Raw genomic sequence first — 21,324 nt, 5'->3', positions numbered from 1 at the left:
TTATGTGCAGATATACTGTTAAATACTATTACCAGTTCAAACGCCACACTATAAAATCGACACAAAAGTGGCTAGTCCTAACCCTTTTATTTAGAGAATCAACATGATTTTTTTTCTTTTACTTTTTTATTTTTTTTCCTCGGGCTTAAGTTCTTCCCCTGTCTTGCACTCAACTCTTAAGATTTTCTCTCTCTTAAAACATTTGGGTCAGTTTGGCTAGCTTCTCATTCTGACAGTAGTACAAAAGGGCATCTGAAAGCAGATAATGAATTTTAAAAGAATCATCACCATGTGCTTTGCTTGCAGAATGCTGTAAAATTAACAGACAATTGGAAGAAAGCTGATTCTATGCTAATATGCAAAAAGTAAAGTAGATAAACTGCATAATTATAAGCCAGTCAGCTTAACATCAGTCTAAATCAGTAATGGATCTGATTAATATTAAATGTATAGACAACATACTAGTTAACATACCTTCATGGAAAATACATATTGTCAGATACTCTTTATGTGAGTTTTTAGATGTGGCTGACAGACTAGTGATGCAATTTGCGTAACACATTTGATTTGTTAGAGCAGAGTGCTTTGATTTAGCTGTATGGTTAAGGTTTCTTATTGTAATTAGCTGAATGTGAATATAAAGCTGGTGGCCAGAGCTTAATATAGACCGTGTGTGTTTAACTAAGACTAGGAGGAGTAGATGTTACCACTAGAGTTCATTCAACTTGTGGAATGGACTGTGCCTGTTTTTTTTGCCTGCCACTCAGAAATGTCAAATAGATGTTCTCTGAATCTTTTTACAAGAACTAAAAAAAGGTAAGAAGCATAAAAATATCCTTGATCAGAAGATATCAGTAAGTTTAAAGTAAATGCCAGGGGAATAGCATTTTAAAAAACTAAACTCCAGTCATACCACTGAAGTTTAGACAGAAACCAGTGCAGGATATTCTTACAGCCTACACTGGCTGGAGATCAGAGAAGGAGATTGTAACTTGAATGTTATGAATATTTTTGGACTGCGCTTTCTGAAGGCGCTACTACAGAGCTTTGTGCTGCATTGAGGATCCTGGTGCACTTGTTGAAAAGCCTTCTAAATGGTCAGGCTAATGATGAATATAATAGGAACCAAGATTTGTTAGTAGTTGTTGTATAGTTGTATTGTTTGCGTTTTATTCATAAAGTTCAGATGAATTGATGCTGATCTGTTGCAAAACAAGACATCATAAATCTCTTGCAAGAGTAAAAAAACTTTATTGCAAAACAAACCAGACAAATGAGGCATTTCAAGTTTTGTTACAAATGATAAATACTAAGTTTAAACTAAACGCTTACTTGAAAAAGAGACAGTATCTTCCTTCCCTTGTCATTCCTGACCTTCCCTATCAAAAAATCTTCAGTGCTTTTCATGTTAGTAACAGTTAATTTTAACTGAAACCATATCTTTTTCTCAAGAATCCTCGTAAGGCCCGTGTAACTCGAAGGTTTATTGTAGTAGAAGGATTGTATATGAACACAGGAGACATTTGCCCTCTTCCAGAATTGGTAAGTGGTTTCAGCTTGCCTTTTAAACTCTATGTTTGAAAACATGTGGCTAATGGAATAGTATTTCCATGCAGTTAAGCCTACTGTGAAAAGCTCTGCATGCAGGCATTTTTTTGTTTACCTTTTTGTTTCCTCAAACATTCGTGAATGAAATTATGATCCCAAATCTTGCATTGTTTTGAAACTTCTGATCAGGATTGGGATTCTGGTGGGATACCTGATGGCATATCTAGTGAGACTTGCAAATGAACCTGCATTTTGTGCTGGCTATATTCTAGTAGATAACGGAAAAATTGCTATGAAGCTGTTGAAGCAATTCCAGAGGAGACATGAGGATGATAAAGGGGCTGAAGCATCTCCCATATGAAGACAGGCTGAGAAAGTTCGGTCTCTTCAGCCTGGAGAAGAGAAGGCTGCATGGAGACCTCATAGCAACCTTCCAGTATCTGAAGCAGGCCTATAGGGTTGTTGGAGAGAGACTCTTCATTAGGGACTGTAATGACAGAACAAGGTTCAGATTAGATTTAAGGAAGAAATTCTTTACTGTGAGGACAATGAGGCACTTGAATGGGTTGCCCAGGGAAATTGTGAATTCTCCATCCCTGGTGGTGTTCAAGGCCAGGTTGGGCAGAGCTGTGGGTGACATGGTTTTAGTATGAGGTCTCCCTGCCCATGGCAGGGGGGTTGGAACTAGATGATCTTAAGGTCCTTTCCAACACTAACTATTCTATAATTCTTTGATCGTCTTGAAAGTGCTTGATAGCCTAGTTTGAAAAAAAAAATGTATATGAACCTTTATGACATTTCCTCTGGTCTCACATGTTGGGAGAATTTTGAAGGCTTTTACAATGCCTTCACGACAGAATACAACTCTGGAGCTGACATTTTTGCAGTTTGTAGGATACTGTACTTGTCTGTCTGTCTTTATCTTATCTCCCCCACCAATTTTGTTACTGAATTCTGATTGGCTTGACTTGTATTTTATATCATTTCCTCTGTTTTAGATAAAACTGAAGTATAAATACAAAGTTAGAATATTTTTGGAGGAAAGCCTTTCATTTGGAGTCCTTGGAGAACATGGAAGAGGAATCACTGAACACTTTGGAATAAATGTAAGTACCTTTTTTTGTGAGTTTTATTATGAACAAGACACTTGTACAGAAACAAATTACACATTTGTTTTCTTATGTCTGTACATTAACAGTGTTTACTAGCATACAGTAGAAATTTAAACATACTTTTCTTTATCAGGCTTAAAGCATTCAGGTCTTTGCACTTTTCTTTCACTTGCTTCATGGAATAATTTTATTTATCTTTAGTGAGGAAGATAACTAAATGATTTTTACAGTGTAATTTTATCTCTCTTTGGGACACTCAGTGAGATGATGATTGCAGTACTATCCAGCCACATACCCTTACAAGTGTCATGCTTACAAAGAAATATTTGGGGACTAGGTGTAAGTCAGAAGAATTATCCGTGTATAGCCAGTCTAGTTTGCTCTAGTGCCCTTTACTTCAATGAGAAAAAAATGGGATAAAGCTTTTAATAGTCCTTTTGAATGCACTGCTTTAATACTTTACCTACAGATTAAGATAGATTGTTTTTCTGAGAGCTTACCATTTATAGTGTTGATTCAGCTGAGGAATACTTTGGAAATCCAAAACAGTACCCTTGTGGTCATTGGTTACCACAGCCACCTGAGCTGTGGAAGGATGAAATGCTCTTCTGGTTGCCAGTGTCTTAGTGTGGAGCATCTCTCACTACATTCGAACAGTGTCTTAAGTTCAGCTTGGAAATGAAATATCAAATTCTGAGGAATTCATTCCATCTTTCCCTATCTCCAACTGTTTTCACTTTAAGTATCTTCATACCAAATGTGAAAAAGAGAGCTTTAGCAAATGAAATAAACAATATTGCTGTGATGCTTGCCAAGTACTATCTGATTAATTGGCTTATGTGTTAAATTGATTTACAAGAATTTACAAGCATAATCTTTCAGTTTTGTCTGCTCAAAATGGGAATTTGTAGCAGTGGTCATCAGTGTGCATTACAGAGCCTGGCAAAAAATGTTTGCAGCCAACAAGTGAAAGACAGTGTGTCTCTTAAGATTCAAACTCTGATTTAACTAGGCTTATGCTCAATCTTAATCACATTCTAGCTCCTACTGACTGCAGTGAGACTACTTACATTCTTAAACAGCACTGTCACACTGAGTGCTTTGAGGAATTCTCAGCAGAATCTGTATATTTTTTCTGTTTGTGTACGTCACATTGAAATGTCTAGAAAAGAGTGATCCTATTAAAATTATCTACAGGTTCATAAATTTCAATTTCTAAAGTTCTTTTGGTTTGCTTAAGATTATTTCAAATGTAGTTTTATTTTAATATGTGATATTAAAATTATTTTCTCTAGTATCGATGGTAATATGAAACAAGATACACCTTTAATAGATTTATCTTATAGCCCTGATGTAATCATTAATAACTTGTTGATCTAACTGGCAGATTGATGATATAGATCTTATTAGTGCAAACATGGAAAATTCACTGGCTTCTATTGGAGGATTTTGCTGTGGAAGATCTTTTATTATTGACCATCAGGTAAGCCAGGCCTTAATTTTTACATGGTGTGGCAGGATTAGTTACTTTGATATTAATAAATATATCTAATTTCTATTTATGAGGAGTGTTATAATACAAATTATTATGCAATATTTTATTCCATAAGGAACTATCTGGTTCTGTAAAATACTGTAGATTAATTAGAAAGTTAGTTTTAAATTCTTCAGTGAACCTGTAGGTGTGGAGTAGAGGTTGTTTACATGGATGTGAATTGACTTTAAAAACATTATCTATACTGCTATAAACAAAAAAAGTAAATTCTTTTTTTTTCTTCCTCTCTTCCCTCCCCCTCCTTCAGCGATTATCTGGTCAAGGCTACTGTTTCTCTGCATCCCTACCTCCTTTGTTAGCTGCAGCTGCTATTGAGGCTCTGAATATTATGGAAGATAATCCAGGTACTTGATTCAGGAAAAATCTTATTCTTCAGTCTTCTTTCAGTCATAATTAATAACTCATATTTTTCCCTGATTTGATTCCTTAGCCTCTTCTTCTTTTAAGTTCTCTCTCTTTTCCAGCTAATTAATTTTACATGCATGGTTTTTATTTTTTATTTTCTAAATATAATTTCCCATCCTACTCGTCTTCAGTGTTCAAGTGCCCTTACCTTCTTTTAGCTGAAAATGAGCAAGATATTTGCAGCTAGGAGGGACAGAGATGGGTTTCACTAAGCAAATAGGACATTATAAATCTGTTTTGTAGACTAGTGATATGCTTCTTCCGTGAAAGCAAATTCCCTCAAGACAAAGGGAGGTAGGGAAGGTTAAAGATAAACAAATGGCAATATATTTCCACATATTTCACCTTCATTAGCATTGACAGGTTGTAGTACATCTGCAGAGAGATGCAGTACTTAATTTGTCACAAATAAATAAAATCTACTGGGTAGCCCATGCCTAATCTTCTGAATTAAGCAAAAGCAAGAAAAAAAATAAGAGTAAGTTAGAGGACTGTTAGCTGTAGTGGAGGGCCAACCTTTACTAAAGAACAGAACCAAAGTTTACAGATCCAGGAGTCAAAGTTTCCTGTTGATAATTTTGCAGTGACTTGGTGAAAGGACCAGAGACAGCATGCCTGTAGATATTTTATAGATATAAGTAAATTGGACCTGGTATTTCAATCCTCTTACCAAGTGTTTGTGTCATCTTTTCCATATGATCATGAACTGGTGCAGCTGGAGTAATGAGATAAAGGGAAGTATGCATTTGTCACATCTTAAAAGCCTGTTGTTTCCTGGAAAAAATGGGAATCGGAAACACTGTGAAGAGTAGTGAAGAGACTTAATACTTCAATAGATATGTGTCTCTTAGTTTTCCTTCCAAATGCTTTTTCTTGAAGTCTTAGACTTACAGAAATGTAAAGTAAAAACGAGATCTCTAAGCTTTTTCTTTTTTCCTTTGTTTTTGGTTTGTTTTGGTTTTTTTTGTTTGTTTTGATGTGTGTAGGTATTTTTCAGACTCTCCGGGCTAAGTGTGAACGAATTCACAAAGCTTTACAGGGGTAAGTGTGTTATTTTGGGTTGGGTTTTTTTTGTTGGTGGGGTTTTGGTTTTTTGGGTTTTTTTGGTTTTTTTGTTGTTGTTGTTGTTTGGTTTGTTTTTTGTTTTTTTTTTTTTGTTTGTAGGGTTTTTTTTTTTGGCTGTTGTTGATTATGACCAGGCCTTTATAATACCAACTTTTTAAAGAGCTCTCCTTGACCAAATCTGTTTCTGGTTTTACAGATACCTGGACTGGGATAGGTACACTAAATTATATATGTATTAAAGGAGGAAAATAATTATTTTCCAGTTGTCTCTGTTATGCTACTAACAAGTGTCTGAGTTTTAAAAATCCCTTTACAGATAAAATCAGATTACACCTTCACGCTAGTGAAAATGATTGGAAGCCATTATGCATTTAAGTCTTTAGAAGAATGTGATAGCTTTCAATGGTATAAAGTGTTGATAACCATTTTGAAAAAAGAAAAAATGTCCAAGTAAAAGCACTTGGGATATAGCTTAGCAGATAGTCTTTCAGACAACTCAGTGTATCTTGCAGTCACCTTTAAATGCAATATTGTTCTTGCATATAAAACTAGACTGTTAAATAGTAATAGAAGTATACATAGTTCTGAGGGCACATAGAAGATTGCTAGAATTTATCTGAAAAATAAGGATTCTATTTAAAATTTACAGACACTGTCCTCTCTTAAAATATGTCTATATTGAGTAATTGCTTTTTTCTGAAAGGTTCTGATACTAAAAAGATATAGAGATTACTATGACTTTTCAACAACTGTTTAATAGGTGTTAGCTGGTATAATATTTTCTTCAAAATTTTCTTCAACAGTTTTCTGTAACATATTACAGAAATGAATGACATCTGAACATATGCAAAATCTGTAATGCATTATTGATTGTCCTAGCTGTTTTTTTGTGGTATTAGTAACTTAGTTATTCAGTGTGAGTTGCTCATTACTTCAAATAAATGATATCCTGCTTAGCTGATGTTTTATGTTAGAACTTCAGCTATATTACACTTCTTTGGAATAATCCTACCATGAACTAATCCTTATTTCCTTTGGCTGTGTTGTGTTTCAACATGGTTTTAAAATGCATGGGCTTTCAGGTCAAAAATACCCAGATATTTCTATGCTTGACATTTAAAATTTTGGAGCAACTTAAAAACTGTTAGTGTCTTTTCTTTCTAGTAATGGATTGTTATGATTGAGCTCAAAGGAGAAAATTTGTAACATCCTTCTCTAACTCATTTTTAGATACCATTTTACAAATGTGCTTAAAATACAGGGAAAGAATATAAGGAAAAATTATCAACCTTTTACTTGTTAATATTCACTTCAAAACAGAAGCAAATAAGCCATGGCTGGTAGTTTTCTATGCTGTGACTGATAACTTTTTTTCACTTGAATTCAGTGATTAGTATCATCACAAATCAACAAGTAGGCAAAATGCCTGAGTGTAATAGGAATTTTGTATTTTTGCCTTACGGAAAACGGTGTGGTAATATAAATGTCAAAAAAAAAAATTCTTCTAGGTCATACTGGGAAAGAATTTGAAAGATTTAACAATACCAGGGAACTGGGAAGCCCTGTAGCAGAAAAACTATCCAAACAATTGCATAAAGCAATATTATGGGGAAGATTTGAATTAGTATTTGCAGGGTCCAGTGTATTTTTATTAATAAAACCACACTAGAAAAAGCATGTGATGTTTTGAAGGGGAGGGAGAGTTTTTGGAAAAGCTTTCTTTAATGCTGTGTTGTTAAATGTACCCATCTTCCTTGCCTAACTATGGCTGCTGCTTGTTTCCAGTTCTTTATGGTACAGATATCATTTCTTATTGTCTATGGCAGTTTGTAAAGCATAAGAAAAGGCAGTAAGAGATGGAATAATTAACACAAGTTGGGAATTTTCCTGACTTTCTTAACAACCTTTAGATAAAGTAGATTTTGGTTGTGTATTTAAGAGACACCTAGTGTCTTAGAAAGTAGAAATGAAAAAGCTCTGTTGTGGGAAGCATGACAAGAGCAAGTAGTACCCCTTTAGCAATTCACTACTTACTGTGTATCCTGCACCTGGCTGAGAATTTTCCAATAAAGCAGGTTTTCATTGAGGAAAAGTGGATTTAACTTGAAGATTTTTTTCCATGAGACCTTGTTCTAGATTTCTGTTAGAAAAACGGACAAATGTTTATGGTGTTCCAAGAGGCATGGTTACACAGGGTTTACTACTGCCAGGAGCTTGGTCTGCCACTCAGTTCTGCAACCCAGCCTTGTAGCTGGGATGAGGAAGATGCTCCCCAAGGCTACTTCAGTATTGGTATGTTAATGTTGGGAAGCATTCCTAGACACTGGATCTCAATTGTCTACTCTCTGAAATTATTGGAGTGATCTGTGGCATGGGTTTGGCCCAGGCCAAACAGTGCTCTTTGAAAGGACTCCTGGACACAGTTCAAGAGTTGGTGTGAGGCAGGAGCTGTTCACACTAGTCAGTTTGGATGTGGCTACCCTAATGCGAAGGCTCACATTTTAGAAGTGTGGATGTGAATCATTCCAAACCCATTCACCACAGAACCAGAAAACAGTCCAAGGCATATTTAATTTATTAATATAAAACTAGCCTTAAACATTGGAGTTCAGGAGGCTGGTTTTGTTCCTTTGTTCAGAATCAGCTCTTCCAGGTATTTCTTTTTGTGTAGGAGTTGTATTTGGTTAATTTGAAAGTGTAGGGGAATGACACCAGAATTTCTGCAGTTTTGTGGCTGAAGAAGAACATCAGTTTGATTTGTCTTTCTGAAATGGACTGTGAATTGAAATAGCATTGTAGAAATAGTGCAAGATGCTTTCCATGCTGAAAGTATGATTTTATTTTTTTCTAGGTTATAATTGATTCAGTGTGTCTCTAGAGCCAGTTTTCTCTCCTCCAGGCTCCAATTCTGGCATTTATGGATTCAACATCTCTACTGCTGACTGAGTCTTGAACTTTGTAAAAATAGAAAACTCACTTGAAAATCAGGGTACATAAACTTAAAATGAGCGTGAGACGAGCTCATCAAAGTCAGGAAATCAAAATCACATCTGATGGTAAACATGCGTTTATGAAACCTGTGAACACTGGAGACCAGAGGTCTTGCTTGGGTATTGGATACATCTTTTTGGAGGGGAGTAACTCAGTCCTGAATCAGGACAATGACAATCAAATGTCAGTCATTCAGCCAGATTCTATGAACCCAGTTGACAGCCGTCCTTATGTACAGATTTGGGAACAATTCTAGTAATATAACTAGAGGAGCTTCTGACTAAATGACAATGTAAAGATTTTCTTACAGAAAATAATTAAAAATCATAAATCTTGCAAAACAAACAAAAACAAAAGGAAAATCACACCTTGTTTCTGTTTGTGACAGAAGTGGGTAAAAAGACTTACCTGTTTTCTTAATATAGACTCCAGAGACGACTTAACTAGCTGTGTTTTTATCAGCAACATACAAGCCTCACACTAACATTTTGCCTGCCTCAGGATCCTTTCAAAATTTCTGAATCATTAATCCTTTTTGCAAAAGGAGTCACTATTGTTACATAAATTTGCTGAGGCTACATTTAGTAAACTCCTTAGTAAAGATATTCCCTTGATAAGCTTTGTTGTCTTTACCTATTGCAAGCTGAAATGCATATGTGCTTTGTCTGCGTCAGTATTACTGAAGTGAAAATATCTGTTTCTTCTCACTACCAGCTACTACCTAGAACACTTACTACCTAGAACTTCAACATGTGTTCAAGAAGGGTAGGCATTGAAGGCTTTTTATTTGTTTTAGGATTTCTGGCTTAAAAGTAGTGGGAGAAACTTTTTCTCCAGCATTGCACTTACAGTTGGAAGAAAGCCATGGATCTCGGGAAAATGATGTCAAGTTACTCAAAAGAGTTGTGGATTATGTAAGTGTCCCCATAGCAAATAAAATATATTGTTCTCTTTGAATGTAAATAATGGGTATGAAGTGCATATGAGTAGAGAGGCTTGTTGGATAACTTGCTGTAATGTCTTGCAGGAATGCTGCAAGAAACTCAGTTTCTTTGCTGGTTATAATGCTATATTAAAGACCATCTTCTAAAAATTTCATGCTGCAGATGTTTAGGTCTCTAGCACTGCAGGAAAATATGTAATTAGACCTTTTATTTCAGCAAATATTTCCTGCTTTGTACTTCAAAACTCAAATTTGCATATAAAACTTTTGCTTAGAAAACTTTTATGATGTTTCTAAGAATAAAGGCTATCATTTTAAGAGTTCTGGTGGAAGGTTTTAACCATTTGAGGTCTAGTTTTCTGTAACTTTGAGTACATGAACTTGCTTTTTTCTTTGAAGAATATCAGTTTTACATGTAGTATATTTTTCGTCTTCAATACCCTCTTTCTCCCACGTGAAGGAGATGAAGGTAAGTTGAGGAAGTTTTCTATGTCAGGTGGAGGTAAACAAGACTACACAGCAAAAAACTCAGAAGTTGATTGCCTTTGAAACATGTTTAAATATGATTTAATAGCCTACTTAATACAGCATTTTTGTCTGATTACTTGGTGCTGAAAGCTAAAGAACCTACATGCTAACACATCCTATGTGTTCATAATTCCGTGTGTTTATGCTGTGTTAAAATTAGAGATGATTTTTTCACAGACTTATAAACCTCAATTAGGAAAGAACTTATTGTGATATTGGACTCATAGAAGCTAAGTTATATGTATCTGGTTATCAAAAGACTATGCAATCAGAAGTTCCCAGATTGACAACTGCTGTATCTTCTTTATTTGTAGTGCATGAATAGTGGTATTGCATTAACTCAGGCCTGCTATCTGGAGAAAGAAGAAAAATGTCTTCCTCCACCCAGGTTAGAAGAAAGTCAATACGTCATTTAATTTTGTTGGATATGACTATCTCTTTTCATATAGTGAAAATGGGGTTTTATTTAATAGACTGGTTTGAGTAGTTGGACCTGTAAATATTTAAAAATGTTCCATTTTGAGGTATATTGTCAGTGACTGTTACAGGATCCTAATACCTTGAAATAAGTGTATCAAAGCTACCAAGCACATTTCCATAATCTGCACATGATCTGCAAGTAAAAAAGATGATAATCACATATCTGTAGTGTGATGTAGTTAAAAAGAGGTAATCTGACCATTTCTGCTTAGACAAATGTGTTGTTTCTGGCTGAATTTGAATCCATAGTAATTTCCCTAGAGAGAGTGGTCTTAATGTGTTAAAATTGGTACAAGAAAAATTCCAAAGGTGAACCAAGGAGTAAATTTTACTGTATGCTCTGGTTTTCTTTTTCTAGTATTCGAGTAGTGGTAACAGTGGAACAAACAGAACAAGAGCTGGACAAAGCTGCGTCACTTATTAAGGAAGCTGCACAGTCTGTATTGAATTAGACTGCTGGATTGGATTCCTCTTTCCCAACTTACCAGGTTGTGTTTTACACTATGTAGTGACTTCCAGGTTTTTCCACTCATGACACTGAAATATGTCTGAGTAACAAGATTGTTCCAGAACAGTACAAATGCAGTGAGGGGAAGAATGCTGAATTTTTGGACCTATGAATGACACAGTGTACTTGCAATTCACTCTACCACTTACCAGCATTTTTTCAAATGGGATATCACTGTTGCATATATGACTCTTTCATAAGTTGCATCTAAGAAGTTTTCAGTTGATTTCTTCAAACGCTTACATGTTTTAAAAAATGTGTATGAATGTTGTTTTCTTCCAAAACATCTAAAATGTATCACTTTCTCCACATATCCTTAGAATTTAGGAACTTCAAACAAGTTTCAAGGAAATCTCCACACGCACACCCTAAAGATAGGCTGTTCCTAATACTGTCAAAAGGGAGAAAATAACACTTTAAGAGATGATTTTATGCTATGTTATGTCATTTATGATTGAACTATAGAAGGAACATAAATTCCTTTTTTGTTTATATCTTTCCCTAACCATTTTTGCAAACCAAGTTTTAAGAATGTCTGGCCAGATAATTCCATTCTCTAAATGCTAAATCCATATTAAATACTACTTTCTTCCTGCATTTCACACGTAATTATATGCATGTTTGATACTATGGGTGAGGTTTTTCATATGTTTAACTGTAAAACATGTAACCTGAAAATTGAAATTCATGTAATTCCTTTATAGTATGTTCAGTCAGGCAGACTTTGTGCTCTTCTTGAAAAGGAGTTATAAGCAGCATGAAGAATGAATGAAGATTTTGAAACAGCAACTCTGTACTAGTTTAGTCAAACTACTTTGAAGCGCTATAATGGTGTGTGCTACATTTTGTTTCTGAGCAGCTATACCTTAGAGGGAAAGATGGATAGCCAATAAGAGTTTAGATTGTAGAAAGATTACTGAAACACAACTCAATACTTGCACATAAAAACCCTACATAACTGGATAGTAATATATGGAGGTTATGCTGTCCAGATTTTCAGGAAGCACAGATGGACTTTACAGAGATGGACACATTACACCTATCAGAGGAAACTGGTAAGGAAGAATGACAGTCAACTGTACCTTCTTATAAAATAAAAATGATAGCTATGTAGTTCAGAATTTTGCTTTAAGAATGCCTGGTCTGTCTTCTGGGTTATTTTGTATTTATGTGCCTTTTTGGTTGCTGCTACAGGACTATTTTTTGAGAAACATTTTTGTTTAAATAAAAAGTTAATCATGTTTGATTCAGATTTTTACTTATTGTATAATTAGATTTTGTAGCATGATCAACTGTATTTTGTTGAATATTCTGTGTCAGATATGCACAGTCTGTGTTGCCTCCTTCAGTTTATAATGACTGTCCATACACTGGCTTTCAAAACTTCTCAGCTGCAGGCACTCAGATAAACCACCTAAAGCTGTGTTGGTGCACCACTGTGACTGTTGCTTGACTGTTTGAAATAGTCAAATCATTATCTGCTGTGCAACACAGAGGAACAGTCACTGCAATGTGAAAGAGTATTCCTATTTCACTGACATTTGTGTTTTCTCTATTAACTGTGAGTAAAAGCTTGTGAGAAGCCAACAGTTCCAAAGAGTGAAAACATGGGGAGGGAAGCTGATTCCCATTTCACAGACTGGAACTGAAGTGCAGAACAATCAACCTACTCAAGACTATCAGAAATTAGAGTGGATAATATAAACCTGAATCAAGCCTTTGATGTGTAAGATGGGAACAAATGAGGTACTTTGATTCCAGTGCAGCATAATAAATGGGTTTGGAGTTCAAGGTAAACCTGTGAAGGTAAGCAAATCACCAATTAGCATTGAAATACTAGGTTGCAGGATCTATATTCACTTCTTGGCTTTTATTTTTTTTATTATTTTTATATATATTTTTTTTTAAAAACTGTCTGCAAATGGGAACTCTCTTGTTGCATTTTTGAGAATTGGCAGCACTCTTTAGATACAGGGGTTTGTTTCGTTGGTTTTCGTTTGGAGTTTGTTTGTTTGTTTTTTCAGTTTAAAGTAAAGTGATAATACCTAAATTTCCAGGAAGCAGGGTGGAATCTCTGGCAATTTTGAAGCTCAGACTTCAAACGTTCTGATGAAACTAAAGTTCAGGTGTGTTGCTGAGAGATACTATTATCCAATTAATTTTGCAAATAAACCCAGCAACAAACCGTTGGAAAAATGGCCTTTGTCGATTTTTGTTGTCCACAGGTGTATAGAAAAGAAGCATTTAGATCACACTAAAGTGAGCGCTTTGTGATTAATAGCACCTGAAGTACTGTTATAATGTGTGTTTTACTGACAAGTTATATATGCAGTCTCTGTGAGAAATTAAGGCACTTATGAGATGTAGTTGATGGAGAGATGTATCCCTGGTCAATTTAAGCATGTCTGGTTCTCTTTTTTCTTTTCTAATAAATGTCTCTGACATGGCAAGCAGATGAATGGAAGTGTGGCTCTGTGGGGGAAAAAATGTTGGGATTTGGGAGACAGACAGCACATGTTCTGGTTAAACTTTTGACATTAAAAAATAAGAAGCCTGCTAGGGTGCTGAAGTTCTCAGTGCTGTGGGGTGATAAGTATATGATCCAGCCTGTTTTAATTGCTTTATAGTTATGTTTGGATGAAAAGGGACTTTTTCATCCATTTCTTCTGATGTGGGAGTGAAGCTGGGGTCTTAGTAAATGGAAGGCTGTTTAGCAGGATACTTTGTGGTGAATCAAACACATAAGGAGATTAGCCTGTATTTCAAAGTTTCTGTTGAAAATATGTATCTGTATTCTTAATTCAACTAAATTATGTATTTTGTGCTGCCAAGTATTTGGAACAGAATTTCAGCTGAGTGATTTCCCTAATTTCATCAGGATAATAAATTGTGATCAAAAATTACTTTTTTTCAAATGAAGATTAGTATCTGGTAGTTGAGAAAGAACACATTTTGATCGTAATGAGGTAGCCATTTGAAATTGTCCTGATGAAAGCAATTTTTTGCAATATGTAGTGACTTGAATGGACTGGAAAGAATTTATACTTTGAAGGTATTTTGGATTGAAGAAACATGTCTTCATTATATATTCTTTTTTAAATAAAAATATTTTCCTGGAATATTTAACAATAATTGATTGTTATTTGTGTAGGTTCATTGTCTTTATAGGAAAACCTACAGATACCTTTTCTGTTTGTTGTACTAATCATTTTTTTGATAGAAGGCGAAGTGCACAAGGAGAATATTAAGAAAAAAAGAGAGGTATGGCTGAACAACTTTTTTTTTTCTTATTACTTTTGAAATATAATCCCAGTCACTGCACAGAATGCTGTACTGTCTCCTTTCTGTCACTCCATCTGGACTTTATTATTTTAAACAGGGTTGTGGGGTGTTGGCATTCACTGATCTATGAAGTTGCTACTGCAAAAGTGTCTTGCATCTTAAGATGACTCGGGAAATGCACATGAGCTGTAAATGCTGCTTAAAAAGAGGAAATAATTTACAACTAACACAAAACATTTGTACATAAAACTGTTTCAGTGTCCTAATAAAAGGAAATGTGTGGATAACATTTCTTATGTTTTTATGTTGTTTGGCAATTTTCATGCTGATAAGATGATGCACTTACACTGCCCTGCTGTTGATGGATTTTTCAGATCTGAGTTTCCTGTCCAGTACGTGTGCTAGGTTGTTGCAAAATTTTTATAGCAAGTCACATAAGCTGGTAAATCAGCTGAGCTGCAGATTGCTGGAAGTATCTGTCAGGGAGCTACTGTTCTCTCTACATGACCAGTTTCTAATGCTCAAGTAGCAGATACATATGTAAAACTGCTGTTGGAAACTGGACACTGAGCAAGATACAATTTTGTTGTGACTCGGTGTAGAATTTCTGATGTATCAATGAACTCCTGAGTCCAGATGAAATGTGCTCCAGCTTTGAAGGACCTTTATGGAAGAAAATATTGCAGTTTTGCCTACTGTGTTATATGGGTAATATTTCTCTGTTTATCCCTGCTGTTAAAGAAAGGTGTTACCACCTGACTGCACACTCTTTGGATAACTGAGCTGTATTTTCCAAGAGGTGATCCAGTGCTGGCAAAAACTAGTTAGTAGTGGATTCAGAGGGGAAACTTAAGTAGATTTGGAAATGTATATCCACTGGATAACTTTTTTTCCCTGCAGATTGAAAATGAAAGTGTTTTGGGCCATTACAAACAGAGACTGATCATTTCACTTGTCACCTGTCAGACTGTATTTGGAGTATTGTGTCCAGCTCTGATGCCTGCAGTTCAAGAAAGACAAGGACAGACTGGAGAGTGTCTAAAGGAGGGCCACAAAGATGACTAAAGGGCTGGAGAACCTGCCCTGAGGGGAAAGACCAAAAGATTCATGTCTCATCTCCCTGGAGAAGGGCTGAGGGAACCTCAACACAGGTTTCCAGTAATTAAAGGGTATCTACAAAGAGGGTAGAGGTTTTCGACAAGGAGCCATATGGAGAAGGGACAGCAGGCACAACTTGCACCAGGAAAGATTTCATCTTGATAATAAAGAAATTTTTCACAGTGGGAAGAACTTTCAGTCACTGGAAAACAACTTCCCCAGTGATGTGGGGGAGTCCCCATCACAGCAGGCTTTCACAGTATGACTGGACAGTGTTCTGGCTAGTCTCACGTAGGCTCCCTATCTTATAAGAGATTGGACCAGATGATCTTTTGAGGTCCCTTCCAACCTCTGCTGTTCTCTTACTCTGTAGTTTTATGATTCTAGACTCAATACAGGAACAGGCAGTAATCTTTGACACTTGACTATTCAAAATGTAGCTTCTTTTGGAACAAGCCCTTTGCTGATTACCTAAGAATGTCACAGTAGGTGCTGGAGGGAATGCAAGAGAAAGAATTTAAACTTGGAACATAACAGTAAGTGCATGTTATTGATGATAAAGAGAGGATAAAAAAATGTGGCATAAGACTAGTACTTCATGATAATCTAGGAGGTGGTTTTAACTTCCTATAATTTTTCAGTGGTTTGGACTTTCTCTGTTCTGCACAACAAGATCATGAAATGGCTGTTCTGTACAATTAACAGCTGAAAGATCAAATGCTAACTTTTTTGTTTTAACTTTGTCCAGGATACTACTTCTTTATAAGCTAGCTGCTATCATGTTTATACTGAGTGAAGTTTTGTCTTGGTGTCAGTCATGAATGTGACCTTTAGTTACAACATCTAAACAGACTGCATTTTTAATACATTTTAATGCAAAATTACCTTTGTGTGCAACATTTAGGTTTAAAATCTATGAGTGTTTAAGTGGTCTTTAGAGTGGCTGATGCTGTGGAATACTTGATGGTAACAATATTTGACTTATGACTGGTTAGGTAGAATATTTTATTGGTGGAAGACTATACATCTCATTTTGATCCATCCTTAGATTATTTTTTTTTGTGGCCAAGCTACACACAAAGAATTGCTAGTAAACAGTAGTCATCATTTGCAGTAATAAGTTTCTTGAGTTTTTCATGGATTGAAGAATGACATGGAAGAAGTTAAGCCATAGGTATAACACTACGCAGATTGTTTTACTGAAATGTGTCGATTTTCAGATTGCACTAACAAGCAAATTTTAATTACCTGCTTATACATAAATTGCTATCTTGAGAAGAAGTATTCTACAATATTAAAGGATTTTAAAAGATTAGATGTTTTAAATAGGTTGCTTTCTTGTTTCTTGAAGCTTTTGCTATTTCGTACTCTTTTGTTTTCTGGATATCTTCCTGCATTTTCCTTTGTTTTTCAGAGTAGCCACCAAAAATACATGCATTTTTAGTTGCTAAAAATTACTTAAGCAGTGAAAGTGTTTGGTATACAGTAGACCTTGTTTTAGTGATTAAGTCCACATTTCCTAAATTGCTGAGGCATATTGATGTCTGACTGGTGGGAGGCAAGGAATGTGCAGAAAGTTGCATTAAATTGGGGGGTTAAAATGATGGCACAAATTAATTTGATTTATTAGGTGATGATTTTAGTGAAAATGTAATGACTCAGTTTCAGTCTAGTTCCAGTGCTCATCTGTTCTTAATAAATAGTGCTGGTGGACACTGTGCATTTACAATACACATGTATCTGAGGTCTGAAGTGTAAGTTGAAATCTGTAGAAACACATAAATGACTCAAGTGTCAGTGACCACTTCTAAGTACAGAAGGCTAGTTTTGCCATTTTAGTAGCTTTTTACTATTTGAAACCATAGAATTAAGTGTAGGTAAGATATCACAGCTGCAGTACCAGACATGCTGGAGTTGCAGGTCAAAAATGGAAATACTGTCTGAATGCTGTGAGATGCAAGATAGCAAGATAGTAACAATTTTCACAGAGGTGGAATTTGCTAGTAGTTGGGTGGCTCTCAGTTTGAACACTAGACATCAAGGGCTCATTAAGGCTGATTAAGAGTAAGTTAAAAGAATGCAAAGTGTTGCAGTACAGCTCAATGGAGAAAATGGAGAGCAGGAGCTAGCTATCATTAGTAATGAAACTAGGTTACAGAAGTTAATTATCACCAGAATTGTTGCTCACCTGTTATTGGTTCATCCAAGTCTACGGAGTAACAATGCACCTTGGTGAATGGTGAGCTTGCTTCTTAGGACTGGAAATTGTTGCATGTCAGAAACTGTTTATGTTTTCCAGAAAAAAAAAAGTGATAGTGGCTCACCTCACAGCAAAATTGCAGGCAACTGCAAAATCTTATAGCAACTGAATGAATTTATATATACTACTTGCAATCAAGGGGAAGAGTTCAATTTGTGATAGAAAGGGAATGTATTATAGAGTGGTTTGGGTTGGAAGGGACCTCAGAGATCATCTAATTCCAATCCCCTGATGCAGGCAGGGACACTTCCACTAGACCAGGTTGCTCAAAACCCCATCCAGCCTGGCCTTGAACACTGCCAGGGATGGGGCAGCCACAACTTTTCTGAACTTCTTCCTAATATTTGTATCTCCTGTCAGTTTAAAGCCATTCCCACTTGCTCTGTTTCTACTTGCCCTTGTAAAAAGCCCCTCTCCAGATTTCTTGTAGGCCCTCTTTAGGTACTGGAAGGCTGCTCTAACATCTCCCTGGAGCCTTTTCTTCAGTCTCAGTAAGCCCAAATCTCTCCACCTGTCTTCATAGGAGAGGTGCTCCAGCCCTCTGATCGTCTTTGTGGCCTCTGGATTTGCTCCAACAGGTCCATGTTCTGTGGGCCCCAGAGTTGAATGCACATATGAATTATGTATCCACACATCATTCTATAAATGCATTTGTTATGCTGGTCTGTAGCATTTTTCACAGCCAGGTGAAAAAAAAACCAACAAAACTCAAACCAGACAAAAACCCTCTTGACGGTTTGAAGCAGAGCTCAGAGATAGTATCAGATGGCAAGGTTTGAACAAGTTCAACTGTTTAAAATAAATAAATAGATAAATTAAAAGTTCAGCATATGTGTACTGCTGTGGCCAAAGACATCGTTTGTGCAGCCAGTGGCATAGAAGAAAGCTGTAGCAAGCTAACTCGTAGGTAAAGGAGTTCTTGTCATATCAGATGGCAAAATGGCAGCAGTATTTGCCTTTGAGATAGTTTACTTTAGAACTGTTGATAGGCAGCATGAAACTTGCACAGTGCCCGATCTGTTTAGCATTTGACTGTCTCTCACAATGAATGAAGGGACTGAAACAACTTGTTATTTCCAGAAAACAAGAGCAGCCTCAGAAGAGTCCTAGGCTGCCAGTACACACTTCTGTGTGTGTGTTTGTCATTCTTTAAGGTAGTATTTGAGGAGGCAAGTAGAGTAAAAGTACCTTGCTGTGGAAACACCCTCTTCTAGCTGCTGTGTCTGTGTTCAACAGAACACAGCCCAAAATGCCACTGATTAATCCTGCTCTTACTGTTCGCAAACATCACAGCATTGCTTTTGCCAGGCATTAAAGCAAAAAAGAGAAGTTGGACACATCTGTTATTACAGATTACACTGGAACAGCAGCTTCTGGACCAATGGGTAACTTTAAGTGCACATGGTGAAAGGGGGTTAATTTTCAAGTTTTCTTGGAAGATCCAGTGTGTGGGACCTGTCTTCTTGTTATCACTTTTCCTGTGGAATTATCCACTGGCTTGACATTATGAAATAATTCCTGAAGTTCATGCAAGAGCAGCCTAGGTTTCTTAGCATAGGAGCATCATGCTGTCTTTCACAACAGTCTCAGGATGTGTGAACTCCTTATTGCAGTTCTCTGCCTACTTATTGTTGCAAAGTGTTTTCAATATGGACTTTTTTTTTTTTTCAAGAACTATGTGAAACTGTGTGATGTTCATGAGCAGTAATTAAGGGACATAATATACCCATGAAGACAGACTACATAAATTAACATAGAAGTACTTGAATTAACAAACTTGTTTTCTTGACTGCTGAATAATTATGTTGATGATTCACACTTAGAGACACTCAAATGTCTAAGCAATATGCTTGGCAGCTAGTATAAATGTTTTGGTATGGTCATCTAATATTACTGAATTTTGTAAATCCTGCATCCACTTGAAATCTCTCAGATCTTCAGAGCTGACTGGAATGGAAATACATGTTACTACTTTGATGTGTTATCCTTGCCATAGTACAGAAGATTAGGGAAGGTACTCTGCAGCAGAATGTTTCCTTTATTAAAGGAAATATTTCACTGCTTCTGGTAAAAGTGTTGTAGGGTTTTTACTGTGTATATGAGAGAGAAATACACCTTTTTTTTCCCTCACTTGTATCCCAAGATTTTTATATACCAATAAACACATATAATACAAATGACACCCTGTGCAAAAACTTGTTTATCTTTGAAGAAAGTTTAGTTATAACTTCATCTACCATTTCTAAGAAAATGCTTTCTAAAGCCTTATGTGTGTGTGATACCTATATATCTAGTTTGTTTGTTTGTTTAGGGGTCTGCAAAAAGAAGCATATACTCATGCTGAAATTTCTGATTTCGAAGCTTGGTCTTGGGTATGTAGGTTTGCCAGAGAATTCCTCAGCAAGTGATTGCAGAGATCTAGCAGGCTGTCAGTTCAGTCGTACAGGGAAAGAGAAAATTTTAAAGCTAGTAATGAGATCACATGTTGGTTTATTCCTGTTTATGTTCACTTCAAATTACAGGGTTTGTGTTTACATTTCAAAAATGAACCAGTCTGCCTAACATTAGCTTTTAATTTATGTTAAAGCTTATTTTAAAGTACTAATAAATACCAAGTTTTTCATTAGCATGGGAAAATCCTTAAAACAAACTAGGGAAGTGTTTTGACATTTTGTAAAAGATCTTGACTTTATTCTTTCATGTGTGAGCACATTAATTGTGATAATGGAAAACATTCTACTCATACCTGTGTCATTATATTTAAAATTTGGATCCTGGACTGCTGTTCGCCTGATATAAGAGTACTGCTGTCCATAGTTTGCAAAGAGTAATAGGATGCATTGTGGGAGAACTGCATGAAACTATGGTAATTCACATGTTTGGGGTTTTTTATTAGACAAACATTTTACTAGTTTCCAGTGTGAGACAGATAAGCTCTCTGGCATCAGTACTAGAGAAAGCATTTAAATTGTGACGTATCTCAGGCAAGTTTGCTGCACCAATTATATGATGATAATACTACAAGTATGTAGAATCCCTGCCTCATGGAAGTGACAGTATTGGTTTCCACTGACATCAGGGTTTCACTGAATTTGTGTACTTGTAATACTTGCTCCGTAAGACAGTTAAGCTGGTGACCTTGCTGGGTGCATAAATGACTTTTTTTGATCTGTCTGTACACCCTTTTAGCCAGGTCAATCGTGTATAACCCCAATACTGTAGGACTATAGCGTTTTATTGATACTCTGATCCTAATCCAGAAACTAGCTAAAACCAGTTGTGTTGAGTATTAATGTTGCTTTTTACCATCAGAATACAAATGTGTCTAATTCTGATAGGGAGAATGGCTTCAAGCTAAAAGAGGTGAGATTTAGATTAGACATTAAGAAAAAATTCTTCACTGTGTGGGTGATGAAACACTGGCAGCCCAGAGATGTTGTGGGTGCCCCATCCCTGGCAGTGCTCAAGGCCATGCTGAATGGGGTTTAAGCAACCTGATCTAGTGAAAGGTGTGTTGGAACTAGATGATCTTTAAGGTCTCTTCCAACC

General features: G+C 36.0%; 1 protein-coding gene across 2 annotated transcripts in view; it reads left to right on the top strand.

Moving 5' to 3' along the window:
- The window catches only part of SPTLC1 (serine palmitoyltransferase long chain base subunit 1), a 34,116-nt gene extending 20,528 nt beyond the window's left edge, over positions 1 to 13,588 (top strand). For both annotated transcript variants that reach the window (XM_005154905.4, XM_031054425.2), the window contains 8 exons: positions 1,453 to 1,542; positions 2,547 to 2,654; positions 4,048 to 4,143; positions 4,463 to 4,559; positions 5,607 to 5,661; positions 9,473 to 9,590; positions 10,462 to 10,535; positions 10,986 to 13,588. In XM_005154905.4, coding sequence (XP_005154962.1) covers positions 1,453 to 1,542; positions 2,547 to 2,654; positions 4,048 to 4,143; positions 4,463 to 4,559; positions 5,607 to 5,661; positions 9,473 to 9,590; positions 10,462 to 10,535; positions 10,986 to 11,079 — 732 coding nt within the window. In that variant the 3' untranslated portion in view covers positions 11,080 to 13,588. The remainder of the gene's footprint in view (positions 1 to 1,452; positions 1,543 to 2,546; positions 2,655 to 4,047; positions 4,144 to 4,462; positions 4,560 to 5,606; positions 5,662 to 9,472; positions 9,591 to 10,461; positions 10,536 to 10,985) is intronic.
- Positions 13,589 to 21,324: the final 7,736 nt, after the last annotated feature.

The sequence above is a fragment of the Melopsittacus undulatus genome, chromosome Z (genome assembly GCF_012275295.1).
Source record: "Melopsittacus undulatus isolate bMelUnd1 chromosome Z, bMelUnd1.mat.Z, whole genome shotgun sequence".
Lineage (NCBI taxonomy): Eukaryota > Metazoa > Chordata > Aves > Psittaciformes > Psittaculidae > Melopsittacus > Melopsittacus undulatus.
This window is presented reverse-complemented; position numbering and strand designations above follow the sequence as displayed.